Source organism: Lagenorhynchus albirostris, chromosome 16 (genome assembly GCF_949774975.1).
Source record: "Lagenorhynchus albirostris chromosome 16, mLagAlb1.1, whole genome shotgun sequence".
Classification (NCBI taxonomy): domain Eukaryota; kingdom Metazoa; phylum Chordata; class Mammalia; order Artiodactyla; family Delphinidae; genus Lagenorhynchus; species Lagenorhynchus albirostris.
The window spans coordinates 19604182-19625890 of NC_083110.1; the positions used below are offsets into that span (position 1 = coordinate 19604182).

The following is a 21709-nucleotide window of genomic DNA, read 5'->3' on the forward strand; positions in this document are numbered from 1 at the left end:
ATCTAACTTCTTCACCCTAGCATTCAAATATTCAAGGCTCTTCATCAAGTACTGCTATCCCACTTCATGCTCCAGCCAGTTTAAATCTAGATTTCATTTTATTCTTTATTCATACTGTTATCTCCACTTGGAGTTCTAGGTTTTCATATCCAAGTCCTGCCTAGTTTTTAAGGTTTAATGTAAATATTGCTTACTTCATGCTGAATTTCCAAACTACTCTAATCCCATATAGTTTTCTTTCTCTTAATTCCAAAACACTAATATTCCATTCAAAAATAAACTACACTTGACTATGGAAAGTCTCCGGCTTTTCTATAATTGTATCACTGAACTTTCCCTGTATTCCAAAGACCATGAATAGAAAATTTATAAAGAAACCTCTAAAACATGGAAAGGTCACTCCCTGTGCTTTCACGCTAGGCTTTGAAGAATCATGTTCATCATGTCTTTTAACTAAAAGAAGATTAAAATGCTGAGCAGTTTCTAATCCAGGGAGTGGGCAGTCACACCTGTGTGCTCTATTCTATATAAGCAAAACCATTTCTGACTTAGCTATAATATCCTTTCCCCAGCAAAAGAGGAGAGCTGCCAAGATGCTCACTGAGAACAGTTGTTGGTTTGTGTAGAACAGTTGTTGGTTTGTGTACAAGCGTAAATATGGGTTTGTTCTTTTTTTTTTTTTTCCATTTTTTTTTTCTTGTCGAGGACGAGAAAGAAGGAAGAATGGGCTGGGTCTCTAAAAGCTTGATTTATTTATAACCAAACATATCCTTATTTGATAACAGATGATCAATTAAAGCAATGCGTGACATGTGAACAGCATTCTGTCAAAACGCAACGATATTAGTACAGCTGATAGCAATGAGCACTTCTTGCAAACAGCACGAGTCCCCCTCTGAAGTCTTCTCTCTTGGCACTGGGGCTTTGCTAAATCTGGCTTGCCATTTTGTGAGTGGGAACAATCAGCTTTGTAGGTTGGAGGGAAGTATTATAATTAAATGTCCACCCACTTTTTCCTTTTTGATGAAAGGCTCCCATGAAACTTACTAAAATAAGGTACATCAAGACAGATGAATTTTTGATGAATAAGTCAAAGCACTGACAAAGCTGGCTTTTCACATAAAGAAACTTCACTAATTCACAGGAAATTTCCAGGTCTTGATCATTAACACTGGCGGGCTTAATGATAATTAATATGATAAAATCCATGGAACAAACAGGAGATTTTATCATTTAATTGGTAGCAACTGTAGTGTTCAACATGAATTGACTTGCTGAGAACAAATTGTAATATGATTCAGAAATAATAGTGGGGTTTTTAAAAATTAGTTTTAGAGAAATATTTAATAGCCATTATAAAAACAATGTCTTTATTGAATATATAATGGCATTCTTCTGAATAATAGTTACATTACCACATTAAAGCTACAAACTTTATCTCTGAAGTGGGCAAAGTTCTTTAAAGATGCTATCAAATTGTCACAAACTCCTTCTGAAGGAGATCTGGAGCAGGGTTTATAGTGTCTGTCTGCTTTTGATAACTAATGGCAAAGCCATTTGCTAATATCATTGTGTAGTATTATTTTAAAATATCTTTGTACAACAGAGTAGGGAGGTACTCAAATAATTGGGATCAGGCATATATGTCAAGTCCAGTTACTGGAATCCTCAGAGTCAACTTCTCAGAGAGGAAGAAAACTGAGCGAGTGTTATGAATGTGTTTCTTCATTTAAGACATCTATTGAGAACTAGTTTATAGACTTTGCTATGAGAGGAAGCTTAAAGCGATAAAAAATAAAATTCTTACGCTCTAGAATGACTGAATATTTTTCTTTTTAAGATAAAATTAATATTTTAAACTTCTTGTTTAATAGGTATTATTGGTGGAAACCAGTAGAGTTAATGGTGCCCTAAGACACCATCAGTGCAACATCAAAGTACTGGGGAGCACAATTCAATAAGCACATTAGTCATTAATTGCTAATCACTATGTGAGCTTAATTTTTAAAAGGCCAACCTCGACTCCTACGTCTCATTCTTATTGTGCCTTGGTGGATCCAAAAACACAGACTAACTTGGATGTTCAAAGTAGGAAAAGCTTTGCATAACAGTTACTTATTTCAACATAAGTAAAATAAAATTAGCTACAAGGATCTAAGTTCTCCAGTTATTGGTACCGCCCAGGGTTTTATAACCATCATTTCACCCATGGTCACTTTATGCTAAACTTACTACATGGTAACAAAATAGACATGACTTCACTAGAGAATGGGAATGTTCAGGCCCAATTTATTGGCCACTTTTTTCCTCATTCTCATTTCTTTCACCAATACTCCAAATCCTTTTTGTTTTCTAATTATTACTCACAGAATTTCTTAAGGCTTTGTGATTTTGCTTTGTGTTCAGTTTGACTTTTTATTATTCCTTTCGTAAAAGTTACAAGTTAACCATTATCTAAAGCATTCCTTTAACAGCATGGACTTTTTCCTCAAAGATCTGATAGGAATTCTTTAAAAATAGACTATTTTTTTTTCCCACTATGTCTTACTTCAACAAGTTCACTTTTAGATTTTAAATTTCTCTGACAAACATAGTTGAGGCATCAAAACCCAAACACATTGAAAATAGCTTTTTCTTGAAGTCATTTAGTATCGAATCTGCGCTGCTATGTCAAATAACCCAGCTTGGGAATAAGATGGGTATATGTGCTTGTCTGTGTAGGGGGGTGGTAAGGAAAAGGGACATGGAAGACTGGTAACCAATCCATACAAAGTGAACTCACAATGTCCTCTGAAACTGATATATTTTAGTGCTTATTTCCTCAAACTCTGCCCCAGACACTTCTATCTCAATGTTTGTAGTAAATTAATGATGATTTTCTCTCTTGCTTTGGTTAGACAGCTCCTTTCAAAAAAGAATTTTCCTGGGACATAAATGCAGCCCTTTTTTTTTTCCTTCTTGATATATATAAACAACCTAGTGTTTGAGCAGTATACTTAATATGTCTATATCTCTTAAAGAGCTAGGAGTCTCTCAACTGTAACAAGTATCTCTCAGATCTTACAATTTTAGAAACTGGTAGTGACCTTAGACATTATCTTGTTTAACCTTCACTTTACAGCTAAAGCAAATGAAGCCCTAAGAAGAGATGTGTAAAGGTGGCCACAAATTCTCTGTGCCCCTTCCAGTGAGACGTGGAGTCTCCTGCTGCCTCTTCTCTCCTTGTGTTTGGGCAGGCTCTGTGGTTGCTTTGATCAATAAAGTACAGCGGAAGCTGTACTCTGCCAATTGCTGGGCCCAGGCCTTAAGAGAATGTCAGCTCTACTTCCTGTTTCTGGCTTGCTCTTGGGACTTTTCATCTCAGAACTCAGAAACTACGCTCTGAGAAGCTGAAGCCACATGGAAAGGCCATGTATTTATTGGCTGGTGCTCCGGTTGACAACCACAGCTAAGCTCCCAGCTGACAGCTAGCATGCACTTTCAATCATGTGAAGGTACCATCTTGCTTGTCTAGCCAAATCAAACCTTTGAAGGGTTCCATCCCCAGCCAGTATTTGACAACCAGCACATGAAAGAGACCCTACATGAGAACTGCCCAGCTCTGCTCAGTCAACCTGCAGATCAGTAAGAGAATAATAAATGATTATTCTAAGCACTAAGTTTGGGGATGGTTTGTTAACTAGTAAAAGCTTACTGGAACTGAAGACAAGTTTCTAAGTAATATCAGAGTGAGAACTGGAAGACTCCAAAGCCAGCATAATCTCATCATAATGTGTTAACGGAACCAAGTGTTAAATAAGACCCATTCTCAGTCCCCCAGTAGCTCAAAATTCCAAAATCTGTTATTGTTTCATATTCACATGAACTACAGAATTTTCAAAATCCTTAAACATTTAAAATAGATTCTTAGAGCTCTATCTACGTAGCAATAAACTGTCATGTGGTAATAAAATAAGGTAGTATTCTCAAGTGTTTCTGGAAGGCAGTACCTTACTAATAAGCATCATGAAAGAAAGAGAACTTTAGATAAATTGATTTGGGGAAATTCTGACTTAAAGAGAATTCTTTATATCTGGATTTTTCAGATACGTAAAATCTCCAAGAGGAGAAATAGAACTTTTTCCCCAAAATCGTGGGATCAAGGAGTCCTTTATTGAGCACCTCATGAGATTTATGTTTCATTAGAAACTAAACTGAAAAGTAGGAATAAGGATCCAACGTTATTAGCACAAACCAACTTTTACTTTCAGAATATTTCACCAAAAAAGGTATTTTCATAATTTGGTGCTCCTTCAGCTTAGAAAACACATTTCTAGACAAAAGATTTATGATATTTAAGAGGCACACTTAGTTAGCTGCCTTTAATGACCTGCTCCTCTGTTCTGCTCTCTTTTAATTTTTAACATTTTCCTTTAGGAATAGTTAGTAAATATTTGAGGAATGAGTACGAGAAGGAATAAATAAAACCAGATAAGTAATAAATAGTTGAATGAATTAGTTAAACACGGTAAACCTGGAAATCAGCTTCGACTCTCATTAGCTTGTTTTAGGTTTTGTATTTTTATTTCCACGTAAGGCCAATGGGAATTACATCAGCTGCCCTGTCTCACAGAGTTCTTGGCAAGTTCAAAGATTTCAAAGTCGTAGGTGGGGCAGTTTTAGGGCTGAAATTCGTAGTAATCATCTATCTATCCACTCTTATTTTCTAGACGTGAAGACTGGGACCCGGTGGAAGTGCTAGCTACATCGGAAACTTCCTTCCCAGTTGATCCACATTAAAGATGTTGGAAAAGTCCTCAACCTTAGTAAACGTCGTATAGAATGTTTACTATACAACGTTTCTAATTCAAGTGAGGACTATTTCTAACACAAGTTTTACAAGCAATTTGGGCCCCCAAACACATATTTCATCACAGAATTCATGGCCTATATAGGAAGGTGTGGCGGTCAAAACATTTAATAATCAGCATAGCACATAGCACTGACAATGAGTACGGAGACAAGCCATAAACAACTGATAGAGTCACACTGATGGGTACCAGCAGTGTATCGGTCTAGTACAAGGATCTGGTCAACCACATTTTCCCCTTCCTTCCAGTGTTTCCTGGACTTGCGAGTACTGTCACTTTACTGAGGTTAGGAATTCTTCCATTCAGGCTTTCTCTTATACCGTGGTTGTATTATTGATGTCCATAAGACAGTAAATTCCACTACCTGTCTTCTAGGAATCACCCAGCACTTCATAGCTCCTTCAGCAATATGCCCCCCTGCCCCCCAAATCATGGTGCATTTCCATGTTTCCAGTTTCCAAGCAGGAGGAAATTACAGTTTTATCATCTCCTCTTGCCTCTACTGGGACATGGACAAATCCACTATCCCTACTTAATTATTCTGTGTTTCTCTATCCCTGTATACCCTACATTCATGTCCTATAGTCATGTTTCATAGTTGAATATGATTTGAAAGGCTGAAGGAGTAACAACCATGAAAAGATGGGAGAGAAACAATAAAGTGGCATGAGAGAAAGCATCTAATACTTTTAAGTTAGAATAGGAAGAAAGTATTTGTAAGGATAAAACGTGTGTTTAACCAGGTTTGTGTATGTGTGTGTGTAGCTCTGAAAAAAATACACATTAAGAAAATATATCGATCATATTTTAATAATTCTTTCTAAATAACTGCTCCTTTTCCAAGCCAATGGGGGATAGTTTATACAATTTGACATACATACCTTCATAGTACTTTGGCCCAACTCTGCTTCATTTGCTATAAGTGGACAGAAGTTTTTATTTGAATCCAATTCAGCTATAAATGCAGAATGAGAGCCCTATTCTCCTGGATTTAGAGTAGTTACATTTCTAGCACACTCACCTCTACAAGCCTGCTGGTGTGTTCACGAAATATCGCAGCATATTCTTTTATTTCCTTTTCCCGGCCATTCTTGGCAGCTTCAATGAGAACCAAAAGTGGGACTGTCGTATCCAAAAAGGAGTCTGACACATGATCTATAATAGCCTTACGGAGCTGAGGAGAAATAAAAAATTCAGTTTTTTTTTTTTTTTCCCAAGAAATAGTTCTTGTTATTTCCTATTTTTACAATCTCAGTAATTACAAAATTTCTTTTACATGTATTTTTGCACAGTCTCTAAAATCATAATATTTAAGACTGTATGAATGTCACTTACAACACTAAAGCAAGCTAAACATCCAAGAAAAAAATCATCGACCAATAGCTCTCTTGCTCTCAAAAATGACTATCTTTTTCTTAAATTGTACTTAGCCCAGAGGTCAGATTATAAGTGATAGTACTGTATTTTTCCCTCAAAGAAATTGCACTATTGTAATGTTTATGCATGTGTACAAACAACATTGTACATCATGTATTTTCATAATTACAAAATTATAAAATGTTTTCTACTTTGTTGGAAGAACTCATGATAAATTTTGATTAGCTGAATTGTAGACTTCATGGTAATTAAACCAAGTTAGATCACTGATTATGCCAGTAGGTAACAGATTAATAGAGCAAGGAGAATCAAAAATGAGTTTGATGTCCAATTTTCTCCATTTGCATTAACTGTTCTTACCCTCACACCTTAAGTTATTAAACAAGTATAACATTCTACTACAATTAGTTCTTTTAAATTAGATTATGTGTAAGCTTATAAATGACAATCAGGCAATTACTCTACTCAGCAGATACTTTATGAAATTTAAAACTGAGTTGGACAATTAATGCATTGTATTTATATAATATTGAGTCCTTAAAGATCACAATATCTTGAAATGTTTCATTAACAATGTCAGTGATTATGAATGGCTCCAAAGTTTTTGGTCAACTCCCTCAATTTAATAATCTCTGTAATAAAGATATGACTAGCTACCACACAGGGAATTTGTAACTTGCCTGCTGTGAAAATTATATTTTAGAATATTTTTTAAAACCAGCAGACACTTACTCTAGTTTTGGATTACATTAGAATTAATATATTTTCAAGGGGTTAAATGATGTAGCTACATGAAAAAAAAAGCACTGTCTCTCTTCCTATAACAATTGTAGGATAATAAATCCATAATAATTATAGATTTGGGGGAGAAAAATACCTTTGTCTAAGACAATGGAGCTTTCTCAGAAGAACTGTGAAATTTTTATGGCTATCAACAATTTCACAAAGGCAGTAGGAAGATCCCCAAGGAAAGATTCTGCTTAGCATGCAGAACAGCAAATCACTAATGGCAACTAATTAACATTTACTGAGCATTTACTTGGACAGGGTGTAGAGTGCTAAGTGTTTACAAGGCAAAGGGTAGACCTTGAGTGAATGAACTGTTTGATGTCCATAAAGAGTGGACCAGGGAAGTCAGGCAAGAGATCATAAGTTAGGAGTTGCGCTGGGAAATGCAAGTTGTGTTAGTTCCACGGACATGAGAGAAAAGTAGAAGAAATCTCTCAGAAGGGGAGCTGTTGCCAATGACCATCCCTCCTCCCCTTTATCCTTTTCTTCCTTCATTTGTAACCAGGACATATAGAAGGGAGGCTAAGAGGAGATTTACACTAGAGATATGTGGCTGAAAGCCAGCATACATATGGGAGGTAATTCAAGCCAAGGAGGTGAAGAGAATCATAGAGAGGAAGGTGCACAGTGAGATGTCCAAGAATAAAATCTTAAAAAATATTACCACTTATGGTAGTCGTGCAGATGGAGAGCAGGACCTAAAGAGAGGCTGAGATGATGGCCAAGAAACAAAGAGAGGAAATGACCCAACAGCTGAAAGGGAAACTTTCAAATAAACCTCTGTATCAATGCTCTTCAAATGAACTTATCCTACCAAACACAATTATAACACCCACATTATGGATGTGTTGAATCTTCTTTTCTGTGTATTTGATTTCATTCAATTCAACAAGCATTTCTGAACACCATTTCCTTACATTTCTACCAAGAGCTAGGTATTGTGATAAATGTCAGGTTGGAAACACATGATCCCTTATAATCCTCCAGAATCACAAGTATCTAGTGTGACTGGAATGTGGTGGTAGAGAAAAGATTGAAATAGAGTCTCATTAGGCACAATGGAAACAGTGAAAGGTATTTCAGGTAGAAGAACAAAATTCAGACAAAAAGATTAAAAGATGACAGAAGGAAATGGCCAGAAATTGGTGACTTGTGTTAGACATGAGTGATACGCTTAAGAGATAGCAAACCATCAGCAGGCACGGAAATATCCTTCCCTTTGAAAGCATCCTCGACCCATGCAAACAAACAGCACAATTAATGCAAATAGCCCACAGTTTTCTCACAAGATTCTCTCTCTTACTGATTCCTGATCACTTACCATTACGTTCATAGCTATGATTATAGGCTACGTTAGAGGCCTTTGGTACTTTACATCTCATCCACTGGACCAGTCTCTGATTTCAAGTGTTGCTGGGCGGTGGGGACAGTTCCACGTCCTCCAAAGACATCCCACCTCGAGTGCATTCCATGCTTCTTTTTGTTATTCTTTCTCAGGGCCTGCTCCAAGTCTCTATGAGATTCTCAGCTCAAGCACAAAGAGCCTCAAAGTTCTAGAGAGTCAATACTACTGGGAGCAACCCTCAACCAATGGGTACGGGAGCTACTGGATAAAATTCCCAGCTTCCATCTATTGGTCAGACAATTCTGGGAGGCATTCTGTCACTTCTCAGAGGTCCTTAAGCAACTGTTGCCTATAGTGATGACCTCAATCGCGTATCCTTTCCTCCTTCCCTGCCTGTTCTCTTATGCTTGATATTCTTTTACACTTGCTTCTTGGAAGTGCCTCTCAAATAAATAACCTGAATAAAGGCCCCAGTCTCAGGATCTGCTTTCAGGAGAATCCAATATAGACACATTTATCCAGTGTTAGTGCTGTTTGTTCGCGTAGCAAGTAATAGACTCTGATGTCTTACATAAACTACCCATTGGTGATCATACTCTGCCACTTCTGCTTTGCACACCACTGGGTTTAATTCTGCTATCTCCTGTATTATGGCTGACCATGAAAGAGGAAATATTATGAGATCAGACCACAAATGAACATAGGGACAAAATATGGAAGACCCCGAATGCCATGCTAAGTAATTTCCTTTATATGTTCTGACATATTCATATGGAGTTTTTTTCATTTCAATTGTACATTACCACTGATGAAAGTGGTTTGGGATCTCAGATAAAATATTTCTCTACAGTGGAATTCCAAAAGTGACGGTTGTATGTGCAAACTGTAAGAAAGACCTGCCCACCCTCTAACCCCCACCAAATAAGGGAATAGAAAAAATGAAACTGTGTGTGAAAGAGGAATGGAAAGAAGAGAAAGTGTTTTAGAAAAGAATCACCCTCAGGGAAGTATAAAACTTATATTTGTGTATTATTAATGCCATTTTAATTTTAAGTCACAGAGCAAAATATGACTTTCAAAACTCAATTAACTAATAGGAACTAAATCACCTAATAATTAATTCAGCATATACCTACTGTGTCAATTTAATGAGATGTGTATCTTATGGATACTTAACATTATTTGATGACAAGAATGAGGAGAAGGAGGTACAAGAACCTAAACACATTTTTCTGAGTGTGGCACTGGTACTACCAACATGGAGAAGAGATGAGTACAGCAATTCAGCAACTCAGCAGCTAAAGAATCAATCAAATTGTTGTGTTTCTTTTTTTGTTTTCACCAGAATCCTATTTTATTTGACATACCTTAAGTCTTTATTATGGCCTTTATGAAATAGACAATTATTTCTCAATATATATAAAAATTTTAACCTGCCTTTAGTGAAATCAAGTATCTGTTTCACTCTGCGTAATTCAGTAGAAATGGAATACATTTGATTGTTTTAATTTTCTAATGAAGTAAAGAAGGTTTAAAATCTTCCTTATTAAGAATTTTAATATGCGTGCAGTTCTCAAATAAATGAGAAAAGAGATTAAAGGAACAAGAAAATTGAAATTCTAAAAACATGTAAAATAAATAATTAGGAAGAAAAAAATTTATAATAGTAAAATCAGTGTATTACACACTAGAAGTTCTGAAGGTGAATAGGTCATTATTCCTGGCCCCTGGCATAGTGGTTACAAATTTGGGCTGGGTTTAGATGGACGGACCTGTGCTGAAACCTTGGCTCTACCAGTTAGCTAGGTAATGTTCAGTAAATTGACTCACCTGAGAGGTTCAGATAGTCATACTATGGCATTATTTCTTGCTCCGGGGATAAAAATCAATAATGTAAGGACTACAGTGGGTAGAAAGCATTTGCTAAATGAGAGATGTTGTCATAACTATCATTTTAAGGATTTAAAATCCAGTGTGAAGAAAAATCCACTAGAGAAGAAAAAGACAAGCAGTATATGATTACTGCTGAAGACAAGCAGTATATGATTACTGCTATAATACAACTACCAAGAGCTGTAAGTGCTCTAGGAAGAAAAAGAATAATTCCAGCTGATAAAAATGGCAAAAGTTTCATGGGAGAAATAGCATTTATGTTAGTCTTGAACTTCCTCAGTCACTTAGGGGTTGGGAAGGGAGAGTAAGGGAAATAGGAAAGGCACCACATTGAACAAGCCATATATACAAAGATGCATGTGTATCTGGAGGTGAGTATGGAAGTGGTGGGAAATCTGGTGAATAGCAAGTAGACTCTAGCCAGAGAACAGGTTAGTGTGCTGGTGTGAAGCAGGAAGAACTGAGGAAGAAAGTGAAAGGAGAAGGAACGTTAAGAATTATGAGGACTGAGAGGAGACCTTCAAGATGGCAGAGGAGTAAGACGTGGAGATCACCTTCCTCCATCTACATGTGGAACAACTCCTACAGAACACCTGCTGAACGCTGGCAGAAGACCTCAGACTTCCCAAAAGGCAAGAAACTCCCCACCTACCTGGGTAGGGCAAAAGAAAAAACAGAGACAAAAGAATAGGGACGGGAGCTTCCGGGAAGATGATGGAAGAGTAAGACGCGAAGATCACCTTCCTCACCACAGATACACCAGAAATACACGCACACGTGGAACAACTCCTACAGAACACCTACTGAACGCTGGCAGAAGACCTCAGATCTCCCAAAAGGCAAGAAGCCCCCCACGTACGTGGGTAGGGCAAAACAAAAAAGAATAAACAGGGACAAAAGTATAGGGACGGGACCGGCACCAGTGGGATGGAGCTGTGAAGGAGGAAAGGTTTCCACACACTAGGAAGCCCCTTCGCGGGTGGAGACTGCGGGTGGCGGAGGGGGAAAGCTTCAGAGCCGCGGAAGAGAGCACGGCCACAGGGGTGCAGAGGGAAAAGCGGGGAGAGATTCCCGCACAGAGGATCGGGGCCGACCAGCACTCACCAGCACGAGAGGCTTGTCTGCTCACCAGCCAGGGTGGGTGGGGCTGGGAGCTGAGGCTTGGGCTTCTGTCTGAGCGCTGGGAGAGGACTGGGGCTGGCGGCGTGAACACAGCCTGCAGGGGATTAGTGCGCCACGGCTAGCCGGGAGGGAGTCCAGGGAAAAGTCTGGACCTGCCGAAGAGGCAAGAGACTTTTTCTTCCCTCTTTGTTTCCTGGTGCGCGAGAAGAGGGGATTAACAGCACTGCTTAAAGGATCTCCAGAGACGGGCGTGAGCCGCGGCTAAAAGCACGGACCACAGAGACGGGCATGAGACACTAAGGCTGCTGCTGCCGCCACCAAGACGCGTGTGTGCGAGCACAGGTCACTGTCCACACCCCGCTTCCAGGGAGCCTGTGCAGCCAGCCACTGCCAGGGTCCCGGGATCCAGGGTCAATTTACCCCAGAGAACGCACGGCGCGCCTCAGGCTGCTGCAACGTCACGCCGGCCTCTGCCGATGCAGGCTCGCCCCGCACTACGTGCCCCTCCCTCCCCCGCCCCCGGCCTGAGTGCGCCAGAGCCCCCAAATCAGCGGCTCCTTTAATCCCGTCCTGTCTGAGCGAAGGACAGACGCTCTCTGGCGACCTACACGCAGAGGCGGTGCCAAATCCAAAGCTGAGCCCCTGGGAGCTGTGAAAACAAAGAAGAGAAAGGGAAATCTCTCCCAGCAGCCTCAGAAGCAGCGGATTAAAGCTCCACAATCAACTTGATGTACCCTGCATCTGTGGAATACCTCAATAGACAACGAATCATCCCAAATTGAGGAGTTGGACTTTGAGAGCAAGATTTATAATTTTTTCCCCTTTTCTTCTTTTTGTGAGTGTGTATGTGTATGCTTCTGTGTGAGATTTTGTCTGTATAGCTTTGCTTCCACCGTTTCTCCTATCCATTTATTTTTTAAAGAATTTTTTTCTTGTCTTTTTTTTTAATAACTTTACTATATTTTACCTTACTTTATTTTATTTTACTTTATCTTCTTTCTTTCTTATTTTCCTTCCCTCCTTCCTTCCTTCCTCCCTCCCTCCTTTCTTTATTTCTTCCTTTCTGTCTTTCTTTCTTTCTACTTCTACTAATTCTTTCTTTCTACTTTTTCCCCCTTTTATTCCGAGCCGTGTGGATGAAAGGCTGTTGGTGCTCCAGCCAGGAGTCAGGGCTGTGCCTCTGAGGTGGGAGAGCCAACTTCAGGACACTGGTCCACAAGAGACCTCCCAGCTCCACATAATATCAAACGGCGAAAATCTCTCAGAGATCTCCATCTCAACACCAGCACCCGGCTTCACTCAACGACCAGCAAGCTACAGTGCTGGACATCCTATGCCAAACAACTAGCAAGACAGGAACACAACCCCACCCATTAGCAAACAGGCTGCCTAAAATCATAATAAGTCCACAGACACCCCAAAACACACCACCAGACGAGGACCTGCCCACCAGAAAGACAAGATCCAGCCTCATTCACCACAACACAGGCACTAGTCCCCTCCACCAGGAAGCCTACACAAACCACTGAACCAACCTTAGCCACTGGGGACAGACACCAAAAACAACGGGAACTACGAACCTGCAGCCTGCAAAAAGGAGACCCCAAACACAGTAAGATAAGCAAAATGAGAAGACAGAAAAACACAGCAGACCTTCAAGGAGCAAGATAAAAACCCACCAGACCTAACAAATGAAGAGGAAATAGGCAGTCTACCTGAAAAAGAATTCAGAATAATGATAGTAAAGATGATCCAAAATCTTGGAAATAGAATAAATACCAGAAACATTTAACAAGGACCTAGAAGAACTAAAGATGAAACAAACAATGATGAACAACACAATAAATGAAATGAAAAATACTCTAGATGGGATCAATAGCAGAATAACTGAGGCAGAAGAACGGATAAGTGACCTGGAAGATAAAATAGTGGAAAGAACTACTGCAGAGCAGAATAAAGAAAAAAAAATGAAAAGAACTGAGGACAGTCTCAGAGACCTCTGGGACAACATTAAACGCACCAACATTCGAATTACAGGGGTTCCAGAAGAAGAAGAGAAAAAGAAAGGGACTGAGAAAATATTTGAAGAGATTATAGTTGAAAACTTCCCTAATATGGCAAAGGAAATAGTTAATCAACTCCAGGAAGCACAGAGAGTCCCATACGGATAAATCCAAGGAGAAACACGCCAAGACACATATTAATCAAACTGTCAAAAATTAAATACACAGAAAGCATATTAAAAGCAGCAAGGGAAAAACAACAAATAACACACAAGGGAATCCCCATATGGTTAACAGCTGATCTTTCAGCAGAAACTCTGCAAGCCAGAAGGGAGTGGCAGTACATATTTAAAGTGATGAAGGAGAAAAACCTGCAACTAAGATGACTCTACCCAGCAAGGATCTCGTTCAGATTTGATGGAGAAATTAAAACCTTCACAGACAAGCAAAAGCTGAGAGAGTTCAGCACCACCAAACCATCTTTACAACAACTGCTAAAGGAACTTCTCTAGGCAAGAAACACACGAGAAAGAAAAGACCTACAATAACGAACGCAAAACAACTACAAAAATGGGAATAGGAACATACATATCGATAATTACCTTAAATGTAAATGGACTAAATGCTCCCACCAAAAGACACAGATTAACTGAATGGATACAAAAACAAGACCCATATATTTGCTGTCTACAAGAGACCCACTTCAGACCTAGAGACACATATAGACTGAAAGTAATGCGATGGAAAAAGGTATTTCATGCAAACGGAAACCAAAAGAAAGCTGGAGTAGCAATTCTCGAATCAGACTAAATAGACTTTAAAATAAAGACTATTTGAAGAGACAAAGAAGGACACTACATAATGATCAAAGGATCGATCCAAGAAGAAGATATAACAATTGTAAATACTTATGAACCCAACATAGGAGCACCTCAATACATAAGGCAAATACAGCCATAAAAGGGAAAATTGACAGTAACACATTCATAGTAGGGGACTTTAACACCCCACTTTCACCCATGGACAGATCATCCAAAATGAAAATAAATAAGGAAACACAAGCTTTAAATGATACATTAAACAAGATGGACTTAATTGATATTTATAGGACATTCCATCCAAAAACAACAGAATACACATTTTTCTCAAGTGCTCATGGAACATTCTCCAGGATAGATCATATCTTGGGTCACAAATCAAGCCTTGGTAAATTTAAGAAAACTGAAATTGTATCAAGTATCTTTTCCGACCACAACGCTATGAGACTAGATATCAATTACAGGAAAAGACCTGTAAAAAATACAAACACATGGAGGCTAAACATACACTACTTAATAACTAAGTGATCACTGAAGAACTCAAAGAGGACATTTAAAAATGCCTAGAAACAAATGACAATGGAGACACGACAACCCAAAATCTATGGCATGCAGCAAAAGCAGTTCTAAGAGGGAAGTTTATAGCAATACAATCCTACCTTAAGAAACAGGAAACATCTCAAACAAACAACCTAACCTTGCACCTAAAGCAATTAGAGAAAGAAGAACAAAGAAACCTCAAAGTTAGCAGAAGGAAAGAAATCATAAAAATCAGATCAGAAATAAATGAAAAAGAAATGAAGGAAATGATAGCAAAGATCAATAAAACTAAAAGCTGGTTCTTTGAGATGATAAACAAAACTGATAAACCATTAGCCAGACTCATCAAGAAAAAAAGGGAGAAGATTCAAATCAATAGAATTAGAAATGAAACAGGAGAAGTAACAACTGACACTGCAGAAATACAAAAGATCATGAGAGATTACTATAAGCAACTCTATGCCAATAAAATGGACAACCTGGAAGAAATGGACAAATTCTTAGAAATGCACAACCTGCCGAGACTGAACCCGGAAGAAATAGAAAATATGAACAGACCAATCACAAGCACTGAAATTGAAACTGTGATTAAAAATCTTCCAACAAACAAAAGCCCAGGAACAGATGGCTTCACAGGCAAATCCTATCAAACATTTAGAGAAGGGCTTCCCTGGTGGCACAGTGGTTGAGAGTCCGCCTGCCGATGCAGGGGACACGGGTTCCTGCCCTGGTCTGGGAAGATCCCACAGGCCGCAGAGCGGCTAGGCCCGTGAGCCATGGCCTCTAAGCCTGCACGTCCGGAGCCTGTGCTCCGCAACGGGAGAGGCCACAACAGTGAGAGGCCCGTGTACCGGGAAAAAAAAAAAAAAAATCATTTAGAGAAGAGCTAACACCTATCCTTCTCAAACTCTTCCAAAATATAGCAGAGGGAGGAACACTCCCAAATTCATTCTATGAGGCCACCATCACCCTGATACCACAACCAGACAAAGATGTCACAAAGAAAACTACAGGCCAATATCTCTGGTGAACATAGATGCATAAATCCTCAACAAAATACTAGCAAACAGAATCCAACAGCACATCAAAAGGATCATACACCATGATCAAGTGGGGTTTATCCCAGGAATGCAAGGATTCTTTACACAAATCACTAAATGTGATAAACCATATTAACAAACTGAAGGAGAAAAACCATATGATCATCTCAATAGATGCAGAAAAGCTTTTGACTGAATTCAACACCCATTTATGATAAAAACCCTCCAGAAAATAGGCATAGAGAGAACACACCTCAACATAATAAAAGCCATATATGACAAACCCACAGCCAACTTCGTTCTCAATGGTGAAAAAATTAAACCATTTCCATTAAGATCAGAAACAAGACAAGGTTGTCCACTGTCACCACTATCATTAAACATAGTTTTGGAAGTTTTAGTCACAGCAATCAGAGAAGAAAACGAAAGGAATCCAAATTGGAAAAGAAGAAGTAAAGCTGTCACTGTTTGCAGATGACATGATACTATACACAGAGAATCCTAAAGATGCTACCAGAAAACTACTAGAGCTAATCAATGAATTTGGTAAAGTAACAGGATACAAAATTAATGCACAGAAATCTCTTGCATTCCTATACACTAATGATGAAAAATCAGAAAGAGAAATTAAGTAAACACTCCCATTTACCTTTGCAACAAAAAGAATAAAATACCTAGGAATATACCTACCTATGGAGACAAAAGACCTGTATGCAGAAAACTATAAGACACTGATGTAAGAAATGAAAGATGATACCAACAGATGGAGAGCTATACCATGTTCTTGGATTGGAAGAATAAATATTGTGAAAATGACTATGCTACCCAAAGCAATCTACAGATTCAATGCAATCCCTATCAAACTATCAATGGCATTTTTCACAGAACTAGGACAAAAAATTTCACAATTTGTATTGAAACACAAAAGATCCCGAATAGCCAAAGCAATCTTGAGAAAGAAAATGGAGCTGGAGGAATCAGGCTCCCTGACTTCAGACTATACTACAAAGCTACAGTAATCAAGACAGTATGGTACTGGCACAGAAACAGAAATATAGATCAATGGTACAGCATAGGAAGCCCAGAGATAAACCCACACACAGATGGTCACCTTATTTTTGATAAAGGAGGCAAGACTAAAGAATGGAGAAAAGACAGCCTCTTCAATAAGTGGTGCTAGGAAAACTGGACAGCTGCATGTAAAAGAATGAAATTAGAACACTCCCTAACATTATTCACAAAAGTAAACTCAAAATGGATTAAAGACCTAATTGTAAGGCCAGACACTATCAAACTCTTAGAGGAAAACATAAGAAGAACACTCTATGACATAAATCACAGCAAGATCCTTTTTGACCCACCTCCCAGAGAAATGGAAATAAAAACAAATATAATATAAACAAATGGGACCTAATGAAACTTAAAAGCTTTTGCACAGCAAAGGAAATCATAAACAAGACAAAAAGACAACCCTCAGAATGGGAGAAAACATTTGCAAATGAAGCAACTGACAAAGGATTAATCTTCAAAATTTACAAGCAGCTCATGCAGCTCAATATTAAAAAAACAAATAACCCAATCCAAAACTGGGCAGAAGACCTAAATAGACATTTCTCCAAAAAACATATACAGATTGCCAACAAACACATGAAAGGATGCTCAATGTCACTAATCATTAGAGAAATGCAATGCAAAACAACAATGAGGTATCACTTCACACCAGTTAGAATGGCCATCATAAAAAATCTACAAACAATAAATGCTGGAGAGTGTGTGGAGAAAAGGGAATCCTCTTGCACTGTTGGTGGGAATGTAAATTGATACAGCCACGGTGGAGAACAGTATGGAAGTTCCTTTAAAACTACAAATAGAACTACCATATGACCCAGCAATCCCACTCCTGGGCATATACCCTGAGAAAACCATAATTCAGAAAGAGTCATGTACCGCAACGCTCACTGCAGCTGTATTTACAATAGCCAGGACATGGAAGCAACCTAAGTGTCCATCGACAGATTAATGGATAAAGAAGATGTGGCACATATATACAATGGAATCTAACTCAGCCATAAAAAGAAACGAAATTGAGTTATTTGTAGCGAGGTGGAGGGACCCAGAACCTGTCATACAGAGTGAAGTAAGTCAGAAAGAGAAAAACAAATACCATATGCTTACACATATATATGGAATCTAAAAAAAAAAAAAAAAAGTTTCTGAAGAACCTAGGGGTAGAACAGGAATAAAGACTCAGACATAGAGAATGGACTTGAGGACACGGGGAGGGGGAAGGGTAAGCTGGGACGAACTGAGAAAGTGGCATGGACTTATATATACTACCAAATGTAAAATAGCTAGTGGAAAGCAGCCACATAGAACAGGGAGATCAGCTCTGTGCTTTGTAACCACCTAGAGGGGTGGGATACGGAGGGTGGGAGGGAGACGCAAGAGGGAGGAGATATCGGGATATATGTATATGTGTAACTGATTCACTTTGTTATAAAGCAGAAACTAAGACACCATCGTAAAGCAATTATATCCAATAAAGATGTTGAAAAAATAAAATAAAGTTTATAGCAAAACTAAAAAAGAGGAAGAAAAATTATGAGGATTAAGTTGGTGCCACATTATAGAAATTCTGAAACACAACGCCAAGGACTTTTGTCTTTGCTCTCTAGTGCAACAAGCAATGAAATCACAGAGCAAGAAAAGACAAATTGTTTATTTGAAATAAAAAAAAACAGTAAATCACCTGTAGGACATTCATGTTATTACCCCAAAATGTATAATTTGCTTTTTCCCAGCTATGCTTAAGAAATCTATCTCATTCCTCACAGATGAAGTCCATTGATTCTCTGAGCTAAAATGTTTCTGTGCTGCCAATGGACAGGCCATGGGTAAGCAAAGGAATTAAGATGAATGAGCAGGGAGACAGGCTTTGTTTGCTTGGCTTTTTCCTACTAAAAACAAGCAAACAAACACAGATCTAGAACAAGAAAAGAACATTAAATATTCCAATGAAAAACACTGTAAGGATAGGGACTTTCTCCTTCCTCTGTAAAAAGTACAGTATATACAGGATGCTTAAAACAGACTGCTTAATAAATTTTGCAAGAAGAGGTGGAGGTGACTCATGTTGTTTAAACTAGTTTGTATTATTGCCACAAGCATAAACATTAGGATGGAAAATTAAGTTCTTGGGAAGGCAAGTGAGATACTGAGAACAGATCAGAGCAACTACCTCAACTCACACTGAAGACCACGGATGTCTCCAAAGACAGCTCCTAACAAGCCCATCTTCCCATATACACATGCCACTCTTCCCATAAGAGATAGTGCTTTTACTTCCTCCTGTTGACCTGGAGCAGGGTTTGTAGTATGCTGATCTATAGAATGCAGAGGCAAAAGCATCCTAGTGACTTTGCAGCTCAGGCACTAAGAAAGCCTGTCAACTTCCATCTCTCCTTTCTTGGAGCCTTGAACCAATGTGTAAGAAATCCAGGCTCCCCTGACAGAGAGAAAAGCCGCATGAATGGGGGCCTTAGGGGATCAGACACCACGTGGCGAGAGAGAAACAGAAGAACTGAGGCCTCAAATACTAAGCCCTGAACCCAGACACCATTTGAACTACCACTACCTACGAGACCACAAGTGAAAATACTACAGAAATGGACTCCCTAACAGCCCCACCTGCACCCCAGCCAACCTATGGAATCATGAAACAGTAAAATGGTTGCTACTGTTTATAGTGGTTTGTTAAGCAGCAGTACCTAACCAAAAAAATGAAGATGTGACCTGTGAAACCACAGGGAATTTTCATAACTCTGGAACACAGTAGTTCTCTAGGAGCTAGAAACATCCTCTTACTACGAAGAAAAGTATTAGTAACCCCCTTGCTGTTTCTCTGTCTCACTGATGATGTGAGGTGGAAATCAGAGTAGGATTGCAAGATGAAATACAAGATTCTTGGTTAAATTTGAATTTCAGATCAACGCAACTATATTTTATACGTAATTATGTTCCCATGCAATATTTGTTTGCTGTTAATCTGAAATTCAAATTTAACTGGTCATCCTGTACTTTGATTTGCTAAATCTGGTAATCCTACACACAAAGGATTGCTTTAACTTTTTTTTAGGAAAAATAATTATTCCAAAAGCTTTGGAGGTCTAAATGTACATCAGGTCTTTGTGCATAACTTTGTTGAAGGGAATCTAGAGGGATGAGACCAGAATGAAAGACACAGTTGTTAACAGCTCATAGTAACAACTTTTCCAAGTCCTGGGAGGAGCAGATGGGGTAGAAATACTGAAGAAGGTAGAGAATGAAAGTAGTACAACTAACAGGGAGGACAGTCCTGAGGGTGAGAGTTCCTGAAGTGGGTGTAGGTTATGAGTGGATGTAGGTTCAGTCCCCTTCCTCCTTAGGTGGGTCACCTCACTACACTAACCTGCTTTCTCATCTGCATCATAAGACAGGTTGTGCTAAGATCCTTCCAACTCTTACATTCCATGATTTTAAGTGCTGACAGTAGAAACAGAATTCCCATTAAGGCCATAAAGCTGAGAAATTGGAATTTTCCCAGCCTTCAAAATTGTGCTTTCACACAGCTAATATTACCTGGCTGGGGATCCCTATTTATTCCACTTCCAAATCTACTTCTGAATTAAAAGATTGCTCAGGCCATTTTACTAAATCTTCCCGTTAAACTACAATAATATATTGCATTAATAGTTTCTGGTTGAAAAGTTTTTGCCCCACTTTTATGTGTTGATAGTGACCAAGTTAAAGCTGTACATGAAAAAGAACTCCGGTTATTAAATAGTGGAAAGGAATGGAAAGCAAAGGTCTTTGATAATAGCTAAATCTTCATATTTCTGGAGGAAAAAATTTCAACTTGTGGCATAACACTAGACTTCTAAATTATTTAATGAAATCCTTTCTAATCCTATGTTCCTGACGACCTAAGGTTAAAAGTAGCCTTAACTTAAACAGAAACTAATTTTTGAAGCATCCTGGCAAGAGTTAGAAGGGGAAATTGGTAGGGTCTCTGAATTGCTAGCTGTTTGCTCTAAGCATTTGGATAATGAACTCAGTTTTTAATGTAATAGAATCAATTTACCAACATTCTCTAAAAATTTACTATGTACCAGGCACTCAGAGGCATTTCAGCCCTATCGTGTATTATTAATTCCATTTTATAGGTTCAGAGAGGCTGAGAAGGTGCAATCTGTTCCTGAGGTCACACAGATGATGATGGCAGGGCCAGCATTTGAATGTAACTCTGCCTAATATTAAGTCCCTTTCCTCTATCTTACGTTTGCCACAAAAACAGCTGAGGTACGTAAATGTGGAAAGTATATATTATTGTTCTTGTTTTGTGTTCTAAATTAATTTAAAAAGAAGAAAAAAAGGTTCCTTTTGCTTGGTGTTTGTCTCCACGTTTCTTTCCTCACTCACCTGTCTGCGCAGGTCTCTTGTCTTCTTGCACATATTTTCTATTGCAATATTCAAGGTATTACTCCTTTCCTTTTTTCCAGTCTGCAAGGGAGAAAAAAAAAGTGGCATAAGCAATGGTATCAAATTACTCTTCATCACTTAGCAATTTGCTTTCTAAATTTCCTGAAAATAACAGCTTGAAAATTCAAGAATAGGTCTCAAAACTGCTATGATATTGCATATGATTCATGAGTACTTCACTTAAGAGTAAGTCAAATGCTGATTAAAGTTCACATTATTTTCTTCTTTAAGCTTTTGTAATATTTATGATATAGTGCTGGGCTGCATTCAGTATGGCAGTAGGCAGAGCATTATCTCCAAGAAACCCTGATCTTCACTCTTTACAAGTCGACTCTTTAACCACTAAGCATGCAATTAGCTTAAAAGCATTAGATGCCCAATTTGTCAACTTCCGTGGGAGTTTCTGAAGTCATTT

At 38.5% G+C, this 21709-nt stretch overlaps 1 protein-coding gene across 1 annotated transcript in view; it reads right to left on the reverse strand.

Moving 5' to 3' along the window:
* Positions 1–21709, reverse strand: part of CTNNA3 (catenin alpha 3) — a 1656790-nt gene that overhangs the window by 728237 nt on the left and 906844 nt on the right. The window contains exons 8-9 of the mRNA XM_060125436.1: positions 21235–21315; positions 5872–6024 (exon numbers count right to left, since the gene is read on the reverse strand). Coding sequence (XP_059981419.1) covers positions 5872–6024; positions 21235–21315 — 234 coding nt within the window. The remainder of the gene's footprint in view (positions 1–5871; positions 6025–21234; positions 21316–21709) is intronic.